The 20,782-nt window shown below is 32.6% G+C and overlaps 2 protein-coding genes and 1 long non-coding RNA gene across 3 annotated transcripts; 2 read left to right on the top strand and 1 right to left on the bottom strand.

Moving 5' to 3' along the window:
• The first annotated feature begins 131 nt into the window (after window positions 1-131).
• On the top strand, window positions 132-10,034 carry Abcd3 (ATP binding cassette subfamily D member 3). The gene is made up of 3 exons (XM_015983279.2): window positions 132-431; window positions 484-723; window positions 6,321-10,034. The coding sequence occupies exons 1-3, from the start codon at window positions 310-312 to the stop codon at window positions 7,933-7,935; spliced, it is 1,977 nt and encodes a 658-aa protein (XP_015838765.1). The 5' UTR covers window positions 132-309; the 3' UTR covers window positions 7,936-10,034.
• A 4,150-nt stretch (window positions 10,035-14,184) lies between these two features.
• Calr (Calreticulin) lies at window positions 14,185-20,531 on the top strand. The gene is made up of 4 exons (XM_008199343.2): window positions 14,185-14,425; window positions 14,522-14,626; window positions 17,659-18,659; window positions 20,325-20,531. Exons 1-4 carry the CDS (start codon window positions 14,338-14,340, stop codon window positions 20,343-20,345), a joined length of 1,215 nt encoding a protein of 404 aa, XP_008197565.1. The 5' UTR covers window positions 14,185-14,337; the 3' UTR covers window positions 20,346-20,531.
• On the bottom strand, window positions 18,565-19,028 carry LOC135265412 (uncharacterized). Its single transcript, XR_010333067.1, has 2 exons — window positions 18,854-19,028; window positions 18,565-18,809 (listed from the first exon to the last, which is right to left on the bottom strand). It is a non-coding gene; the product is annotated as an uncharacterized LOC135265412 (long non-coding RNA).
• Window positions 20,532-20,782: the final 251 nt, after the last annotated feature.

Here is a 20,782-nt window from a genome sequence, read left to right on the forward strand (position 1 = left end):
ATCCTTTCGATTTTAACGATCGGTTAATGCATTCCACAGGTGAGTATTTGGCGTGTTTGTTGTCTCTTTCTCAAATTGCGGCTGTCCCTGTCTTGCAGGTTCGGCCAAAATCATGTGATCGGTCGAAGCTCCAATGACAGTCGCTGACTGGAGCTCAGTAAAATCAGTAAAATACTTGGTAAAGTCTGCTTAAACGTTAGGTGTCAGTGTTTGTGGATGAGTGAGTGGAAACAAATACAATTGATCGGAAAACTGCTTGGTCACGATCACTCAATACTTCTTGTGAAAAGTGCGAAAAGATGAAGTAAAATGGCACCCAGTTTTAGCAAATATGTGACAAGAAACAATGCTCTTGCAGCCGCTGGAGCATCGACAGCTTTATTATGGATTTTAATATCACGACGAAGAAAAAATTTGTACAAACTGGACAGGTATGAAAATTGACCCCACTTCGAGACTTGTTTGACTCCGGTTTTGTTCTAGGAGAAAAGTCAGGAAAACCGTGGATGAAGAAGTGAAATATTTTATATCTGAGAAGAAAGAAAATAGGATTAAGGCGCAAGTTGATAGGCAATTTCTTAAGCAACTTAATCACCTACTTAGAATAATTATCCCAGGATGGACTTCACCTGAGGCGGGATTTCTATTCCTTGTAGCTGCGAGTTTAGTGGCTAGATCTGTGTGTGATTTATGGATGATAGATAATGGAACGAAAATAGAAAGGTAAATCGAACAATGAGTTGTTGGTTACTTCAGTTAAGGAAGCTTAGAGGTTATGTAATTGCATTCCGAATCTGAACTTTATGTGATTAAGTAAAGGCGTCAAATATTTATGCCGTCTTAGCCAACGGTTTTGGTAGAAATATTTTTGCTTTTTTACCGTGTTATCATCGTGACTGGATATTTGTATAAAGTCACCGATTTAATTAAAATTCATTAACCTTGAGGGGTTCATTATCTGTCTGAATCTAAAGAGGAAAAATACCACCAATATTTTACCGTTGTGATATTGCTGTTGACACAGCTTTCACCCTACAGTTGGTATTTTTTTAATAACACGTGTTTCATAAATTGCTTCGCATTGCCATTATGTAATATTTTGTTTCCTTGTATTGGATATCTGTATACAGACCTGGATTATTCATTGCGATTTTTTATGGTAAACATACGTAGAGAGTTGCTAAGCTCTGAATGACGTAAATGTATGCATTGTGCATCGTTTTTAATGAGAATTGTGCTCATTTGCTGATGGAAATTTTATTATTTTAATGAACTATGTACTTACCTTTCTCTCAAAACAATCAAGATTAGAGATTTTGTTTAATTACGTTACGGCAAACGTGTCTTATTGACAATTTCTAAGTTTTGAAAAAAAGTACAGACGGATTTAATATTAGCGAATAAATTAGAAATTATCATTGTGTTGATAGCAACAACATAAAAAAGTTGTGATAGCGTATTGTTTACAATGAATTAACAGTTTTGGGGAGTAAAAATTATTACATCGAAATAAATTATATTTTGTCCTAATCGTTACAGAACTAAAACATTAAAATACGTGTCATGTAATTGTAAACTGAGTTTGTTGTTTTTTTTATAAATCATTTACATGAAAATTGTTACTTAATGAATGAGAACTTTACAAATGTGCGTTTAAAAATGACTTCAGATAATTACTAATTAGATAGGTATATTATTTAGGAGGTTGTAGTTAAATTCTGCTCAAAAAAGTACGAATGAAATGTTAAATTTTTAATTTAATGAGTGCAGAAAACCATACGAGTTTTACAAGGACACATTGTCTAACAAGTTGATTACATTTTTTTATAATGGAACAAAATTAATGAATCTCATGGACTTTGAACCATGAAGAAAAGAATTACTATTATTATTTTCGATTTTAAAAGACAGGTATTGTAAGAGTACTAAAGTACGTGTATCTATTAGGTATTTTATTTCGACACTTTTAACATTTAACATGAGACTTAATGAAAATTAAATACATAGTACTTTATTAGTTGTAAATTTTCGTAAATTTCGGTGTGTAAGTATTTGTAAAATTTTGCAAAATAGATTACTTTTCTGTTCCAAAATAGTTCTCACATTTAGTAAGATGCACGAGATATACGCCTATTATTTACTCGTTTCTTACAGTACAGTTTCTAAACTACATATTTTTGTTAGCTACCTGCTTTAGTACGAAATGCGGTTGACGAAGAAAAACAACTATATGGTGCTTCTTAAATTTATTAAAAAATTGTTATGCAAATACACACAAAAACTGTATGCAATATCAATTATTACTACCACAACAAACGAATTTCTTGTTTAAAAATTGACACCAGCCCACCTGCAACTGATTCTCAGCCTACGAATGTGGCATTTATCATGGATAACCCTTTTCGGGGGCGATTAATGATTATGGATGATTGTTTAAATTACTGCTTGTTTAATACATATTCAGAACATTTTCCATTTTATAGTAATACTACCAGGTGAGCAATCTTATCGACCACCTAAGAAAGTCGAGATTTCTAGTTAAATAAAAAAAATATTGTATTTTACACGCCTGATTGTAAGGTATCGCCCCTAATTTTTTGGTAATTTTTCACTTACAGATAAAGATAGTAATTAAAAAAAAAGTAATTTTTGACCAAAAAGTTAAATTCTGAATTTTATACTAAACCACGCGTATTTTATAAGGTTGCCTCACCCAGTATGTAAATTGCAATAAAAAAAATTTGATATTGAGTTCTATTGGAATGTGAACGTTTAAATAAAAATAACTAACTAAAAATTGTTATCTTGGCTAGAGAAGAGATCCGGAACAACTTTATAAAGTTTTAAACAGATTGATCTGGATTAATAAGTCCCTTTTTGAAATCGTCACAAAAATCATCGTTATCGATATGAAATCCCGTCTATTAAGTTTCACGATATCGATGAATTTCGTCTGTACACAACATTTGTTTGGGTCACTGTGTCGACCACAATGACGATATCACTTTGCAATTAGCAACATGGAAACCAAAGCACTTATTAATACGATTTATTATAAATAAGTACTCCTTCCTCTAGTATTTATGGTGGGTAGTACGTTTTTTTGAATTTTTCATTTTAGAGTATTAGAAAAATACAAGTTGGTATTAAGATTTTGATAAAGGAAACGCATTGTTTAATCAAGGCCGTTGAATATGTTTTGAATTGGGTATTGAGATATCCATTTAAAAGTGTAAAATATTCAGAATTGATAATTTCACAATGACAAAATAAACTAGAATGGCAAAAAAGAAAAATATTAATTGACATAATTTTGGGCTTAACACTCTGTATACTCGTACTTACCTCAATGTTTATCAATCGTATTATGATTTATGAAGTATGCTTTGTGGAGAAATAAATATTTAAATACAGAGGGTCGAGTCAAGTCTCAAATGGTGATAAAAAGTTTAATTGTTTTTCCGTAACCACTGTATTAATTATTCTTTTGTTGTCGTATTTAATTTAGGTATTATTGAGTTTGGTATGTAGTTCTGCCTGTTTAATGTTGGAAGATCTACTGCTTAATTATAAATTGAGTTTTCACCTCGTAAAAAAAGTTTAAATCATTTTTGTATTAGAAATTTTATCTCAGATGTGTTTTAACACCACCCAAGCGATGTTCCGGGGGTCTCTGAATCACACTGTATTAAAAAATGATTTGAACATTTTACTTTGAAATATTACGAAAATTTCAAGCAAAGATTTTGAAAACGAAACATAATTTTTTATTAAGTTATCAATGTTAATGATAGTGTATTAATAATTGATACAATTCTGAATTGTATGCTGGGTGAGGCAACCTTATTGCATACCCAAGAAAATCGCTACTTCTAATGAAATGAGAATCCTGAAATTTTACTCACCAGCTTGTATATTGATAAGGATCATTCTCGATTTTTTAAAAATTTTTTGGTAATAAAGTCGTAACCGTTTTGTAAGTTTTTGGGCACTAACTGTTAATTTAACTATACTTTAACTATACAAAGTTTTGAGACTAAGTGTATTCTTACCTGCTAGTCCATCGAACCCTGGTATCAGAATTATAAATTTCTACTTGGTTGATTAAATAATCGGCCAAAGGGATCACTTACCATTAGCCGATCTTTTTGATGTACCTTATTTACAGTCTTGCAATAAAATTGACAAAAATTGATGTCTGCATTCAAATATCCCAACGAAATCTTTTACAATCCTACCCCACTTATTACAGTTCACATTGTCACCTAAATTTACGACGCCACAAGTAGCAGCTCATAAATAAAACTGATTTTTAAAGTTAAAGTGTAAAAGTGCGTTTAATTCAAAATCTGATTGGTATTTTTTTCGCTAATTTCGTAAACAATTATCTGAAGTGAATATGCGTGGTTAAGAATAAACTTCAGAATCTAACTTTTTGGTCGAAAATTGCTTTTTGGTTAATTATTATCTTTATCTGTAAGTAAAAATTACCAAAAAATTAGGGGAGATACCTTTCGAGAGTACAGTCAGACGTGTAAAATGCATTTTTTTATTTTACTAGAAATCACGATTTTCTTAGGTGCGCGATAAGCGGTTTATGTAAAAATGTGTCAAGTTTTCAAAATTATTAATTCTGCAACTTGAATGTTTATACAAATTATTTTGGTTGTGAAACTTCACATTTTCTGAATTTATCACCAGAAACAAAATTAAGACGTCTTTTTCCAGCGTCAAATTATACACCTTTAAATCTAAGCAATTTTATTTTGTTTTTTTTTTTTCATTTTAAAGTTTCCATACAGTTGACTATTGTATTTTTTTGTAATCATAGGCGTCATAGGTATGCAGAGTCCTCACAGTTTTGAATTTGAAATTTAGAAAAGCTTTGTAGGATAGAAGAACCCCAATACACTATACCAGGTGTATGAGAAATACGTGTGTTAATTTTACCACGTAATAAAACTCATCATCTACCACAATTTTTCTATACAGACTGCTCAAAAACTGACGCACCAACTCAGTAGTCGTTTCCTAATAAAACGATAAATAATCATTTTTAAATTTACTTTTAGACTTTAGCAGATTTTTTAATTTAAAAAAATTAAAATTCAGCAAAAAATCATCACAGTTTGTAGATGTGCCAACACTGGAAATTATTTCCTAGGAAATGGTTTCAAAAGTAATTTATTTTTATTGTTGATCAAATTCTATTGCGATTACGACTATTTGACCACGTTGCCACATATCATTTATTTAAAATGCGTTATTTACCAATTACTTTAATACAAAGATTTTTTTTTACTATTTTTACCTTTAAATGAAAGTAATTCTCTACCACACCCCATTGAGTTGGTGCGCCGATTTTTGAGCACCCGGTATAACATTTTGTAAAATTCTTATTTATTATTTTCAATGTTTTCCTCCTTCCTGTGTTTATAGCAACAGTTTTCATTGTTGTTTGAAATTGTTCACATTTTCCGTTTTTATCACAACTAAAATAGTTCGGTACTTTTATTTTTCTACTCATAGACGGGTACACGTTTCAATATGTTATCTTTTCCAAATTTTCAGTAAATTGTTGGAAAATTTATTGAAAAATTACAACTAAAAATAATGTTTTATTTATTGAGCTCTGTTACCTAAATTAACACACGTTTTTTGATATACCCAGTATAAAATAAAAATTCAATCATAATAGAAAATGATAATTATTTTTACATTATTTGTTTGGAAACTGCTGGTTTATTTACAACCATGACCATTATCTTGTGCTTCAGCGCAAACAGTTCTAATTCGGATATCGAATTTATTATTCATAATTATGTGGTTCATGTTGTACATACGAGTACACTTAATGGAAAGAGTTTACAAGCACAAAATAAACAGAAGAACTTTGAGTTTAAATTTTGACCTAAACCAAACGAAATGATGACTGACAAAACCATGGTCAAAAACTTTAGTCAAAACTAGAGTTCCCAGAAAAAACTATGAAGGGACTTTTTCATTGTCGTGGTGGTTACAATATTCTTATTTGTTGTTAAATGATTAACAGAAATAATTTCAGTGACTCTCAAGACTCGTACCAATATTTCTGAGTTAAATAAAATTTTTAATCGTGGCAGTCCTCCCGAGTTTTTTCGTACTTACATTATTTCTACATTAATCGAATACCAGTGGAGTAACCCATGGGGTCTTAGGTGGGCTTAACAGAAAGAGAACAGCCCTCATACTTACCTCAAATATGTATAAGTACGCTTATGAAGAAATAAATGTTTACACATAAAGAGCACCATTCTAAAAGTCATATTTCTTTGTTTCAGTGCTATAGTTTCAATGGACAAGAGTCTTTTCAAAAAGCGCCTTATAAAATTCATCGTGGCCCTTCCATTAATTGCAGTAGTAAACAACACGCTCAAATTTTCAATCGGCGAACTAAAACTAAGACTTCGCACGAATATGACACGTCGTCTTTACGAAGAGTACCTCAAAAACTTCACCTATTACCGCATGTCCAACCTAGACAATCGCATCAGCAACGCCGACCAACTTCTAACCACCGACGTCGATAAATTCTGCGAAAGCGTATCAGAGCTTTATTGCAACACTGCCAAACCACTCCTCGACATTGGCATCTACGTCTATAAATTATCCTCAACTCTGGGCGGAAGCACGCCGGCTTTGATGCTTGGTTATTTATTCGTTTCTGGGGCTGTCTTAACTCACTTGAGGAAACCCACAGCTAGACTAACAGCCGGCGAACAGAAACTAGAAGGCGAGTTCAGACATATCAACTCACGATTGATAACGCATTCTGAGGAGATAGCCTTCTACAATGGGAACGCGCGCGAAAAGGCGACCTTGTTGTCTAGCTATAACAAACTGTTAAACCATTTGAGGAAGTTTCTCCGGTTTAGGGTCTTTATGGGCGTTATTGATAATCTCGTAGCGAAATATTTCGCAAGTGTTGTCGGGTTCTGGGCTGTGTCTTTACCATTTTTATCGCAAGGACATACACTTGCCGGTTCGCAACATGGCGAAAGGTCTCGATTGTATTACACTTATGGGCGCATGTTGGTAAAACTGGCAGAAGCTATAGGTCGTTTGGTCCTAGCAGGCCGTGAGTTGACCAGATTGGCTGGTTTTACAGCACGCGTGACGCAACTAAGACAAGTGCTAGATGAACTAAATCAAGGGAATTACGAACGTACGATGGTGACAGGAGCCGAAAATTTGAAGGCAAACGGAGGCAAGTTCATCTTCCAGAACAATGTGATTAAGTTTGACCGGGTTCCTTTGATTACTCCTAATGGTGATGTTTTGATTAAAGAGATCACTTTTGAGATCAAATCTGGAATGAATGTCTTAGTTTGTGGGCCTAACGGAGCTGGGAAATCGTCCCTGTTTCGCGTTTTGGGCGAATTGTGGCCTTTATTTGGCGGTGAATTAACGAAACCGCCACGTGGAAAACTATTCTATATCCCGCAAAGGCCCTACATGACTTTGGGTTGCTTGCGCGATCAGTTGACTTATCCACATTCGGGTTCGGAGGCTTTGAGGCGTGGAACCAGTGATAAACAATTGGAGGAACATCTGCACAGAGTTCAGTTGGGGTATTTGTTGGAGCGCGAAGGAGGCTTGGACGCCATTGCTGATTGGCTGGATGTGTTGAGTGGAGGGGAGAAACAACGTATAGCGATGGCGCGATTGTTTTATCATAAGCCACAGTTTGCGATTTTGGATGAATGCACTAGTGCTGTTTCGGTGGATGTTGAAGGAAGCATGTACAAGTATTGTAGAGAAGTTGGTATAACACTGTTGACAGTGTCACATAGGAAGTCATTATGGCAACATCACGAATATGTTTTACATTTGGATGGGAGAGGAGCATACTCTTTCCGGCCTATTGAAGATGTAACAGAGCAATTTGGGTCTTAATTAGCTTTAAAATCTAGGAAAATTTATACAATAACTAAAACAGGGGGACATGACAAATGCGGTTTCCCATTGAAAATATTGAAGAAACCGCATTTTTTGTTCATGGCCTACTTTTGATGTAAAAGAACGTATATCAAGAAATGAAATGATATGTCAAAACCTACGTGATCGATAGCCACAGCTTCCTTGATAAATGAAATTTTTGTTACTATAATTACACAATTAAGTGTCTTTTTGTGTTAGTAAACTTCTGCGCTCACATCACAACCATAGCAGCTGAAAAAATTGTTTTCCTCTACAGTGGCTTCTTCACAGAAGAAAAAATATGAATAACCTACTTTACTGATCGAAAAAGCTGTGAAAGTGACTTTTTTTAAGCTTACGTTACGTTAAACTTGAATTGTTTGACGCCAATATCATCATCAAAAATCCTATCAATCAACATGAAAAAAATAAAAACAGTACTATATTTAAAAAACAAGTTTTATAAGACAGTCATTGACGCATGAATTTATATTTAAAAAGCGAGTGGCGAAGCCACGACTTGTTTTAAACAATGGTGCTTCAAGCTTAGCCATTGAATCTTTTCATTTTCAATGCGTGCACAAACTACCAAGGAAGTTAGAAAAATAACCTAGGGATAACAAGCGACAATTTATTTCACTTTGGAATCAAACATAAATTAACGCCAAAAAACGTTTTTTTTTCCCAAATTTTAATATTTTTGGAGAGGCAGGATAAGTTACTAAAAAACTTCATGTTTCAGTTTATCTTCTTTGATTTAACTTATTATCGCTCTTATTTAAAAATAGTTTAATTTATTTTTTACAAGAATCTGACTATTTTAATAATTGTTCTTTTTCTGCCGATTTAGGCCTTGTTTCTGGAAACATATTTAAGAGAGATATAAATTTAAACCTCAGTTAAAACATAGCAACGCCAATCAGATACACACTACTTTAGCAACTAACGAAGTGATAATGATAACATTTAACTGAAGTTTTATCGTGCTTAGTGCTAGGAATCGCAAAAAGGCTGATTTCTTATTAGAGAGAGAAAAACTTTTAAAATTGTTTGTTGATGCGGAAAATCACAAAACAAGTTGTAAGTTCGACTTACCTTATCTAAAATCGATTAAAAAATTGTTTAATTTATGCAAAAATAAGGTTTGAAATGAGTTATTTTGCTTTGTTTCGCTCAATCTGGCTTTTTTAGAGAATTTGTTTTTTATTAAAGCTATTCTTTGTGATTTGCCTTTTTGTCATTTGATTGGTCAATTTTGGGTTTTTTGTGGTGGCATCTTCTAGTCAGCTTTTGTGTTATCTTATGTAAATTGTGTTAGAATAAGACATAATTTAAGACTTTTCTTCTTAATCTCCTCTTGACGCAGCTCTAAAAAAATAAGACACTTGTAAAGTTTCAAATCCAAAACTCTTAGAGGCTGCTATAGCACGAAAGTATGTACAAAAAATACTTTAAAAATAAGTCTTATAAAGCGAGTTTTTGTAAGCTATTTTTGATAATTAGTTGCTTTTATGTTGTTTTATTCAAAAATTTGCCATGCGATCAATTTAGTGACTTGTAATATATAACACTATAATTTGGTAAGCAATATTCAACTAATTGCCTTTTGTGTTATTTTCTTATTTAAATTCTATTAGAAGAAATAAGATTCCTCTTCTAAAGATACTATTTAATTTAAATAAAAAAAATCTTTTGGTATGGAATTAAACCCAGGTACTTGATTTACACAACGCTCTTGATATACATTCTTTTACATTAAATATCATACGATCGAGGAAATTTATCTTCCAGAAAGCCGTGAAATGTTTTTTGCCAATATAAATTATATGGAAAGGAACAAAGTCATAGCCTTGTAGAGAATAAATTTTCTCCATCATATTGTACTTCGTACAGTAATGTTCTTCCCTATTTGACATGGTGGTTTTATAGTTAAAGTGGCGCACAAACATATTTAACAATTATTTTTTATGTTATGTATTTATATGACTTGGATTTTAAAAGACCGTCTATTTATAGAAAAATATACATTGTGGGATTTTATAAAATGTTTGCAAAAATATATTAAATGAAACCATCTCGTAGTCTATTATTGTGAGCACACCTTTAGAAAATAGTATATTATTATACGAGTTTTATAAGACATTCTATTGTGGCACGAATGGTTTTGGAGCACGACGAAGGAGTGTTCCAATAAAATGAGTGCCACAATCAAGTTTTATAAAACGAGTGTAATATACTATTTTTTCTACTTTTAATTTTTGTTGTTTGTTTTTGCTTAGTTTAAGTTATCAGAGTCTGTTCAAAACTATTTCCTCCTATTTTATTTATTATTCGGGCTTTATTAATAAACGACTTGACGCTGTTGAAATCACACACTAAATTACAGTGATGACACTGATGACTGATGACACCCAGCCCAGCACTACTAATACAACTCCTAAAAATGTACTCACTAAAAGGAGTTGCACAAAAGTTGTGAAAGTACTTTCGGTTTCACAATGAACATTTTGTGAAACCAAAGTAAAAAAAAACCAATTTTATCACGCAATATCTACTAGTAAAAAACTATATCTGTGTGTAACTGGAATATCCATTTCCACACCATTTTAATCTTATCGGCTTTCTAATATGCTGTATTTTAAATTTTTGAGTGTCTAACTCAGTTTTACTATACTCGTACTAGTGTGGCATAGAGAATAAGTTTTACAATTTTTAGCTACTTTAGCAAGTGGAGATCAAAAATTTTCAGAAAACGGCAAAATGCAACAGTTAGATTTCATTCCACACAAAAAATGTATTCACAAATTGTTCATTGTGAAACTGAAAGTACATTCACAAAAAGAACATTTTGTGCAACTCCTTTTAGTAAATTTTTAGAAGTTGGATGTCACCAGTCATCACTGTAATTTAGTGTGTGATCTGTTAACAGCAACAAATTGTTTATTGATAAAGCCCGAATATTAACAAAATTAAAGGGAAATAGGGGAAACAAATTTTGATAAGTTTAACTAAACAAAAATATAAAGTAGAAAAAATTAAAATAATTAGAATAATTAACAAAATTAAGAGGACATCTTAGCTCTTTCAAAACTATAAAAACGCCGTCGCATTTTCTCTCAAAATTAGCTGTTATTCAAAAAATAATAGCTAATGTAATTTATACTTTTTATGAGATCTAATCATTAATAACTATTTTACAATTTTTTCCATCTTATTTAAAAAAATAATTCACTAAAATGCAACGTAGGCGTTTTTATAGTTTTGAAACAGCTAATATTGTAGTCGAATAAGTTATATGGCCCCAGTAAAATATTTTGACTCTCATAATGAGAGGCACTGGAACGGTTCGCATACAGGGAAGACCATAATAATAAATGCAAATTTTAGGCTGGTGGCACGGGTCTAGTAATAAACCCATTGTGAGGCGGTTAACTTCTGTACAAAAGGACTTTATATAATCTTATACCAAATGGAATGTTACATTAGTTTGAACAGATTTTGATAAGTTTAACTAAACAAGAATAGAAATTTGGAAAAAATAGTATATTACACTTGTTTTATAAGACTTCACTGTGGCACTCATTCTATTGGAGCACTCCTTCGTCGTGCTCCAAAACCATTGGTGTCACAATAGAACTTCTTATAAAACTCGTATAATAATATACTATAATTATTATGAAAATAAAGAAAACTTGTAATGTATCGTTGTTACTTAAAGGATTATCCAACTCGTCTTCGGGTCGATGAACAATTTTCAATTTCACATAATTGTAAATAACTACTACTTACTAGTTAAACTAAAGCAGTTTATACTTTACTGACGCTATGATTTGAGTTTATGTGGCTGATTTTAATCTACCGGCATAGTTCAGTAAAATAGGTACCTTCTCATGACACTATTGGATTTTGTAAAATTTGATATTTGATATTATTTGTAAAAAAAATTCTCAAAATATCACTTTAATTTCCATGGCCTACTGTGTGATGTCAATCCTTTTCGAAATTTATTTATAATCATGAGGTCAAATCTTGTATGTATATGAGGTCATGGTCTTTTTTTCAAGTTGTAGGTTGTTTATTATGTCTCTTTCACTGTTTGGTTTAAAAGTTTTACGTGTGGCCTAATATGGTGTCTATTAGCTTACCTAACTTGATATACTTGCCTACTTGTTATTTTTTTTGTGAAAAAACTGTCAAAAGAGAAATTTGCGGCAAGAACGGATTGTTCTAGAGCCTCAGTTTACAAAACTGCAAAAATTTTGACTTTTTAGTCCTCGTATTTTTCAAAGAAAGAAATGATGTGCTAATATTACAATTTTTATGATTTATTGGAATCCAAGTATTTATTACCAACCTTCACCTGCGAGACTAATCCGTCGTAAATGTGGGGATTAACAAATGGCGACACTTTTTGAAAACTATTTTATTGGAACATGTGCACAATAAAGTCAACCAGCTATGTATTTAAAGCGAAATGTAGTGAATTGATATCCACCTAACAAAATTAATAGCAGAGAACGCAGCAACAAATTTGCTTTCCTGGATTTATTATACACAACAAAGAAACCTGGTAACATGCTATAAAATAAATATCATAACACCACAATTCTGCATTACTATGTTATTAGAAAATACTTTTTAGGAACAGCGTAACTTAAAGCTATAGCTAATTCACTATAAATACTGTTTGCAAATCATTTAAGTAAGCTCCCGGAAGCTACAAACAATCACAAACAGGTCATAAAACCGTTTAAGCATGACCCCACCCTTTCGTAAGTCTTTTCCACAAACTAGGTTTGTCTATATTGGCAGGTGGAGGTTGATCGTTCTTAATTTGTTCTAAGAATCCCGCTGTTTGCGTCGGAGAGTTCGGTTCGACGGCCGCATCCCCTATTTCCCTCAAGTCTCGCATCATTTTCTTCCGAATAGTCTTTTTCATACTTAGGTGTCGTTCTAAAGTCTTGTATTTGTGTTTGGTGCGATTATCTACATTGTTTTCGACGACTGGAACTCGCGGATTCTCCTTGTCCACCTCCTTGTTGCAGTTCCATATATCACGCACGTCCCTTATTTTTCTATCGTTGACTGAAGACATTTTTCATAGTCGTTTCTGCAAAACGCAAAAAATTAACTCAAAGAAAGCTGATGCAAATTTTCTCCAAAACTTATTTATTTTAGAAAGTTATTTACTTGTATAGTTTTAGATTGCTTTATTCATGTCATTTTAACAAAAAATTAGCATGATATTCAAGAAAATGATAGATAAAAGGTGAAATTCTACTCACTTTCGATCGGAGGATATTTTGCGATTTTATTGTTTTTTTACGAATGGTCAATCCTTTTTTGGTCTATTTTTAAAACTTACCTCACATTTTTGTTATAAATACAAGAGATCAATGGAAGGTAACATGACTTAAGTTACTGTTCCGTTCTTTATGTCTTTGCTAGTTCAAGGTAAACGACTTGAGCACGATTTTTTTCACTTAAACTCACTGCATTTAACATTTTTACACCAAATAAATTGAACTCGAATCACATCTTACGGTACTTACCTTTGTTCGGACGTTTTTACATGTTGCTTCTTGGAGGAACGTGTTTCGTTTGTGTTTAATGCACTCTACTGAACTTTTACTTTCAAATGTAGGCGATCAAGTTTATTTCTTTGTTTTCAAAGTTGATCTTTTTACTTTCCTTGCATACAGAAGCGGTAGATTTGAAACTGCGATACGAAATGAGGCAATCCGTCATTTTCACGCAAATAATCGATTGTTTTAAGGAGAGTATTAAGAAATTGCAGATAACAACGCCCATATACCCAATCACCGGAATCGTAAATAATCGACCAGAGATTTATCAAACCATAAAACGTCCACAAAAATTACAAAAATATAATTGCCTGATGTCCCAAACCGGCGAATTTCGCAATTGCGATTTCACAAAGCCGATAAAACAGTGTCAATGAGAAAGATAAGATTAGGGCGAAATATTTGAATGCGCGCCTCATGTCGTAACCACTTGAAACCCGCCAATCAGGAGCCTCCAACTGTACAAGGGATTGGTACACGTTCGCATTTAATCAATTGGTCGGTGTTTGCGCGAGACAAGGACAAATTCTCTACGTTTATCGCCGCCAATGTACACCGCGTTTGCCTCAGCCAATCACATCATTCCATCTGTCGTATTAGTCACGTATCACGGACGTACTTTCCCGTCCTTTCACCCGAAATCGCGTGAGTGCGAGAGCGATAGACATATTGCGATAAGCGATTTACTTCGGTTTGTATACGTCTGTCTCACTATTTTTCTGGCATTTGCGGTAGATTCGTGGCGAGAATTTGACGTTGTCGATTGTAATATTTTTGGTAAAATTATTATAAAATGAAGTCCTCTTTCTTAGTGTTTATGTTTTGTGCGTATTTTTATGCATCGAATGCTGAAGTATATCTTGAAGAAAAATTCCAAGATGGTAAGTTTTTTGGGGGCTAGGTTTTCCACGCCGGTTCAGGAGGAAGTTCAAGAAACTCGCATTTGCGAAGACAATGCTAATTTTCCACAATTGCAGATTCCTGGGAAAAGAATTGGATATACAGTAAACACCCGGGGAAAGAGTTTGGAAAATTCAAGTGGACAGCCGGGAAATTTTTCAACAATGAGGAAGAAGACAAAGGTAATGATGGGTTTGCTCTTGTTACCGTTTTCCTAACTGTAGTTTTGATGAAAACGTACGTTTTCACGTATTTTTCATACACAAATGTTTCGAAAACATGAAATTGTCACCTACCAAAACTCAGTTTTGATAGAGTTGTTTAAATATAATCAAGTCTGGAAAGTGGTTTCCTTTTTGCATAATAGATGACTGATTATTATTGATCTCAAATGTACAAAATTACAATAATTTATTTCAAATTACTTATTTGTTCATTAGGAGTAAGCTAATGTGTCTTTAAAAGGGTGATCATTAATCAATTTTGCTTTCAATGCGTCCCCTAGTCTCGATTTTAAAATTTCTTTTGAGTGGTAGAACTTGTGGTTATCTGTTGGATAACAGGAGATAAGAAATGTATTTGCTTTATGTCATAATTCGCGATAATTTGGATGATAAATTCGAATAATTTTTTGGCCAACAAGACAACTGATAATGTGACATATGGACACTTATAATTTTTCCATAATTTTTGTTAGATACATTTGAGAAAATTGTTAAAATTCTATTCATTGATACGACATACTTAATTACAGGGTTTAACTTAGTTCGCAATTCATTAAGCAAGTTTTATTTTTAGATTAACTGAAATAGTAATATTTAAGAGAATTTTGACAGAATTTAACTTAGTTCACACACAGTGACTCTCAAAATTAAAGTTAAATAAACTAATTTGAATTTATTTTTGGCTTTGACGTCGTTGTGTTTTCACTTTTTCAACAATGTACGATGCCAATTCATCTTGCTTTGGCCTAAAAAGTTTAGTTCGTGTTTCGAAAACTTGGATATTTGCAAAGTTTTGATAATATTAAATTGAGATATTGTTTTTTCTTTAATAGGAAACCAAATATTGGTCCACTTTTGTTAATCAATGTATTATTAGAATCTTTAGAACTGTTGTATTATATGGTGAAGAATTTATTTCGCTAAATATTACATAACAGTATTATAGTTATTAATAATACGAGTACGAAAACACAAGCTTAAAGTTCGAGGGTTGTCGTTATGCAACGAGCGTATGCGAGTTGCATACCTAGACACCCGAGAACTTTAAGCGTTTTCGTATAAGTGTTATTCAAATTTGTTTTGTTGGAGTGTTTTAAAATAGTGTTTATAATCTAGGATTCAGATATTAAAAAGAAGGCTTAAAATTTTACCAACAAAAAAATTGTATTATCCGCTGTTCAGTTTTAAAAAGTCCATGTGAATCCATTGCAAAAAACCTCAGTGTATATTGTAACAAAGAATACCTAGAAAAATATTTTGTTACATTTGCATTATGATATTTTAAAACGACAAAAATTAAAATAGGACTTGTAACGAGGAAGTAATAAAAAGCCCGTAAGATTTGAATTTGAATTTGAATTCCCGTTTTGAAATAATGCGCGGGAAAGTTCAAATGTGGTGGTCCCACTTATGTCATAAATAGCCACTAAAAAGGACTGTGTTCTATGTAAAATAAAATCGCGACACCAATAAAAAATTGACTACGTGTTGCATGAGTTGAAACTAAAACGCTTTCTTGTGGTCAAATCTAAAATCGTACCGTTGGGAAATAGCGGGAAATTTAAATGTTCTGAAAACAAATTTGTTGTTTTAACAAGAAATAATAAACAATAATAAGAGGAATCTCCAACTTCTTCACTGAATCGATTTTTTATTTTTTGTTCTTAAGACATTTGGTCTTAGGTTTGCCCATTTTTAGATAAAATAGTTTCATTTTTATGAAAGAAGGTACTTTTTCTTTCAATTTATTAATCATCTGGTGAAATGCGATTCAAAAAGAAATTGTTTACCTCCACCCTTAAAGTAAGAAAATTAATAAATGAAAGAATAGAGCAGAATCGAATCTCCGTCTGTTGACCGTTTTTTTTTTTTAATTTTTGTTCGCAAGATTCGCAAAGGTTTAAATTTAACCCTTTTTGAAATAAAATGTCGTAGCTTTAAGTCTTTGTTAATAAACTGTCTATTGATAAGAAAAATCAGACAAGTTAGAATAATCACCAATTATTTAATGAAAAGGATTTTTTTACAAAATAAAAGGGTTATTTGTTGTGTAAGTGTTTTAGAAAGCATTTTATCCACGCAAGGGCGTCACCTCTTTATTACTTTATTCCAATAGTTACTTTATTCTACTAGTGGATGATAGGTCACTTTATTGCTTCGTAAGTGTGGATAAAGCTCCAATTATAATGTGATTGGGGATAAATTATTTTCTACGTCAGCCTTTGGATAATTTCTGGACCTCTCATTTTGAAAAATTGTTTTTTCTTTTTCGGATTTTGAAAATGAAATTTTGTGTTAAATTGAAGTGGCGGAATATACACGTGTTGTCAGAAATTAATTAATAAAATTCAGAATTTTCAAGTCATTTTTTATTGTTTCTTTTTTGCAAAATTCAGGATTTTGTCAAAAAAGGGGGATAGTAGATGATAGATACCAAGGGGGTAGATAATCTTGATTGATTTATTTGTTTTTTATTTTCAGAATATTTTGACATTCTATGGTTTTTACGCTAATCGCGCATAAGATTTTCATATTTTTTTCTGAAAACAGATTTTATTTAAAGGGTGTACGACTAGCAAAATAGTTGACACCTTAAAAATTTTGAACATTATCAAAGTATCCAATGGATAATCAATTCCCTACTTTTTAGACTCTTAATTTATTTTTTTACTCGACTAGAAGTATTTATATTTTTGCCTCGGCCATAAAACTTGGAACACTTTGTACAATACAAGCTACAATGCAGAAAAGCATACTATAATCACTCTGGGGTTTTAATGAATAATTATTACAAAACAATTATATAATTGAATTACTTGTTTACATAAAAATACACGATTTACATTTATAATAAAGTAACCAATTATTTTTATACTGTGTGGATTTGCATGACCTTTTTTTGCAAAATGTGTCCTTTTTGGTATATTTCTTACCAAACCGGGAAATTACGCAACCACCTCCGCCGTAGACTCACAGATTTCTCCTTACAGGTATTCAAACGTCACAGGATGCCCGATTCTACGCATTGAGCCGAAAATTCAAGCCTTTCTCAACCGAAGGCAAAGACTTGGTGATTCAGTTTACAGTAAAACACGAACAGAACATCGACTGTGGAGGCGGCTACATTAAAGTCTTTGATTGTTCTCTCAATCAAGAGGACATGCACGGCGAATCACCTTACCGTCTCATGTTCGGTCCGGACATTTGTGGCCCTGGCACCAAAAAAGTCCACGTAATCCTCAACTACAAAGACAAGAACGTACTAATCAACAAAGAAATCCGCTGCAAAGACGACGTATACACACACGCTTACACTCTGATCATCCGACCCGATAACACCTATGAAGTCCAAATCGATGGTGAAAAAACCGAAAGTGGGGAATTGGAAGCCGACTGGGACCTGCTCCCGCCCAAGAAGATCAAGGATCCCGAAGCCAAGAAACCGGAAGATTGGGATGATCGTGCCACAATCCCCGATCCCGATGATAAGAAACCGGAAGATTGGGACAAGCCGGAACACATCCCGGATCCGGAAGCCACCAAGCCTGATGATTGGGATGATGAGATGGATGGGGAATGGGAACCACCAATGATTGATAATCCCGAATACAAAGGGGAATGGCAGCCGAAACAAATCGATAATCCTGCTTACAAAGGACCATGGGTGCACCCAGAAATCGATAATCCTGAATACACTCCCGATTCTGAACTGTACAAACATAAGGAGATTTGTGCCGTTGGGTTTGATTTGTGGCAGGTTAAGTCCGGTACCATTTTTGATAACGTTTTGGTCACTGATGACGTGGAATACGCTAAGAAGGCCCTCTCTGGTTTGAAGGATAGACAAGATGGGGAGAAGAAAGCAAAGGAAGAACAAGATAAGGCTGAGAAGGATGCAGCTGCTGCTGCTGAAAAGAAGGATGATAATGATGATGAAGATGACGACGATGATGATGATGATGGCGAAGAAGAACACGTGCCACAAGTAGAGGTAATTATGTTTTTTTTGTTTTTTATTCACAATCATTTGAAAATGTTCAATTCCTGACTTCTTGAAGGTCGCGAAACAAAACAAAAGTTTCATTTTTTATCTTTTTAAAAATGGAAAAAAACTGCAATTATAGAATATAAATAGAAATAACTTATTTTAATATTAGGCGTTTAAAACTCAAGTATTTCTTTTACCATCTAGTAGAATTACACGAAACATCACTAAATTAGAACCGCAAATTTTGGCATAACTGTACAGGCTGTTTAAAATTGGCACACCAACCCAGTGCGATATGGTAGAGAAGTGCTTAGATATAAAGGTAAAAATTGTAAAAAAAATCTATACATTAAAGTTACCGATAACGAATTTTAAAAATGATATGAAGCAACGTTGTCTACAATTATTGTGATCGCAGTAGAATTTGATCAATAATAAAAATGAATAATTTTTTAAACTGTTTCTTAGGAGATAATACTGAGTCTTGGTACATCTAAAAATTTCGATTTTTTGATGAATTGTAATTTATGTATTAAAAAAAAACTGCTACGAATTGATAGTAAATTCAAAAATAATAATTCATCATTGGGTTAGGGACCGATTATTTGGTGTGAAATTTAAAAACATTAAAAAATAATGATAACTATAGAAACTAATAAAATGAGTCGTTTTTCAAGATTTTTCTCGAATGTAAATTTGCTCAATAAAGTAAAGGCTTTGCTGTTTTGAGGTCAAAACTCTTTTTTTATTAAATTTCGCTAAAATCGGTCGAAAAGTTACAAGTTAAATAGCAAGTGTTATTTCAGCTTCTTTCGCTGAATTTAGTTTAAACCAGATACACATTTATTTTACACGATCTTATCAAAATATGTCAGAAAATCATGGAATTAAATCGAATTCCATTTTTCTTGTTGCACTCTATTTTTCTCGTCTATTTTTAGCGAGATTTCATCAAAAGTTTACCATAAAACTAAATAATTAAGGTGGTAATAATTTTACCAGTTAAAAACTTTTCAACAGCATTTAAACGAAAATCATTATGGGTTAGAAGCTTATTTCTAACGCAAGATTTTTCCACCACTCTAAACCGTTTTTAACCGCTCATTTTCTCTTAAAAAAAACGTAAACCTTTGATGCCATTGGAAAGATTTAAACCGAATTTGGTAAGTGAACCTGCTACACTATTAAAAAGATTTAAAAAAAATGGTAGTGTGGTGAAAGGGGTGTAAATCTGATAATTCTTTCAGCTCGGATCTGGAGATTTTTATTTTTTGCGTTGGTGACAGTGTTACTACGAGATCTGTTAGATTTATTTTAAAGAATTTCTCTAAAAATGCAGTGTCTGTTAGATCGAATTTGTTATTTCGGTCTATATTATTTTGCAGTCTTATCAAAACATCTTTAAAAATGTTGAAAAATTAAATCAAATTTGTTGATGTTTGTCCTGTTCTATTCAATTATTTTAATCTCGAATTTTCTGATTTTTTTGGGTTGGCAACAGTGTTAAATTAAAAATTAAAAAAAGTGATTGTGGATAAAATAACTATAAATTCGGTAGGAATGTCATTAAACGCTCGGACTCCGTTTGATAACTTGAGCCCTCGCAATAATTATACTTCCTGCACCTTGTTTATGTAATATACTATTTTTTATATTTTTTTGTTACAGGAAAATCATGACGAGTTGTGAGTGTAAAAGAGACAATTTTTATATCTTACTGTGTGCAGTGTTTTGTTCCATAGTGTGTACTATTTCTTTGACTGATTTTTGTTAATAATGAGCGTATTACTTCTAATAAAACACAAAATCCTACAATAAGTTGTTTTTGTATTCACATTTTATTTGTACAAAATTCAAATAAATTATTATAACTTGTATGTAATTTTAATATTGAGATGTAAACGTACGACCGACGCTCTTCCATTTTTACTTTTTGTAAAATAATTATGTAAGTGGTCAATAAACACGAACCTCCGTTATTACAAGTTTACTTTTTCTTTTGATGACCTGACATCATCACTGATGTGGCTTAAGCTTTAGTCGCGGCTACTGCCGCCAGGGGCGCTGTAGATGACGATGTGACAGTGCCGCCAACATAATTTTTAAAGATTTGCAACTAATTTCAA

Source organism: Tribolium castaneum, chromosome 2, assembly GCF_031307605.1.
Source record: "Tribolium castaneum strain GA2 chromosome 2, icTriCast1.1, whole genome shotgun sequence".
In the NCBI taxonomy this organism is placed as follows: domain Eukaryota; kingdom Metazoa; phylum Arthropoda; class Insecta; order Coleoptera; family Tenebrionidae; genus Tribolium; species Tribolium castaneum.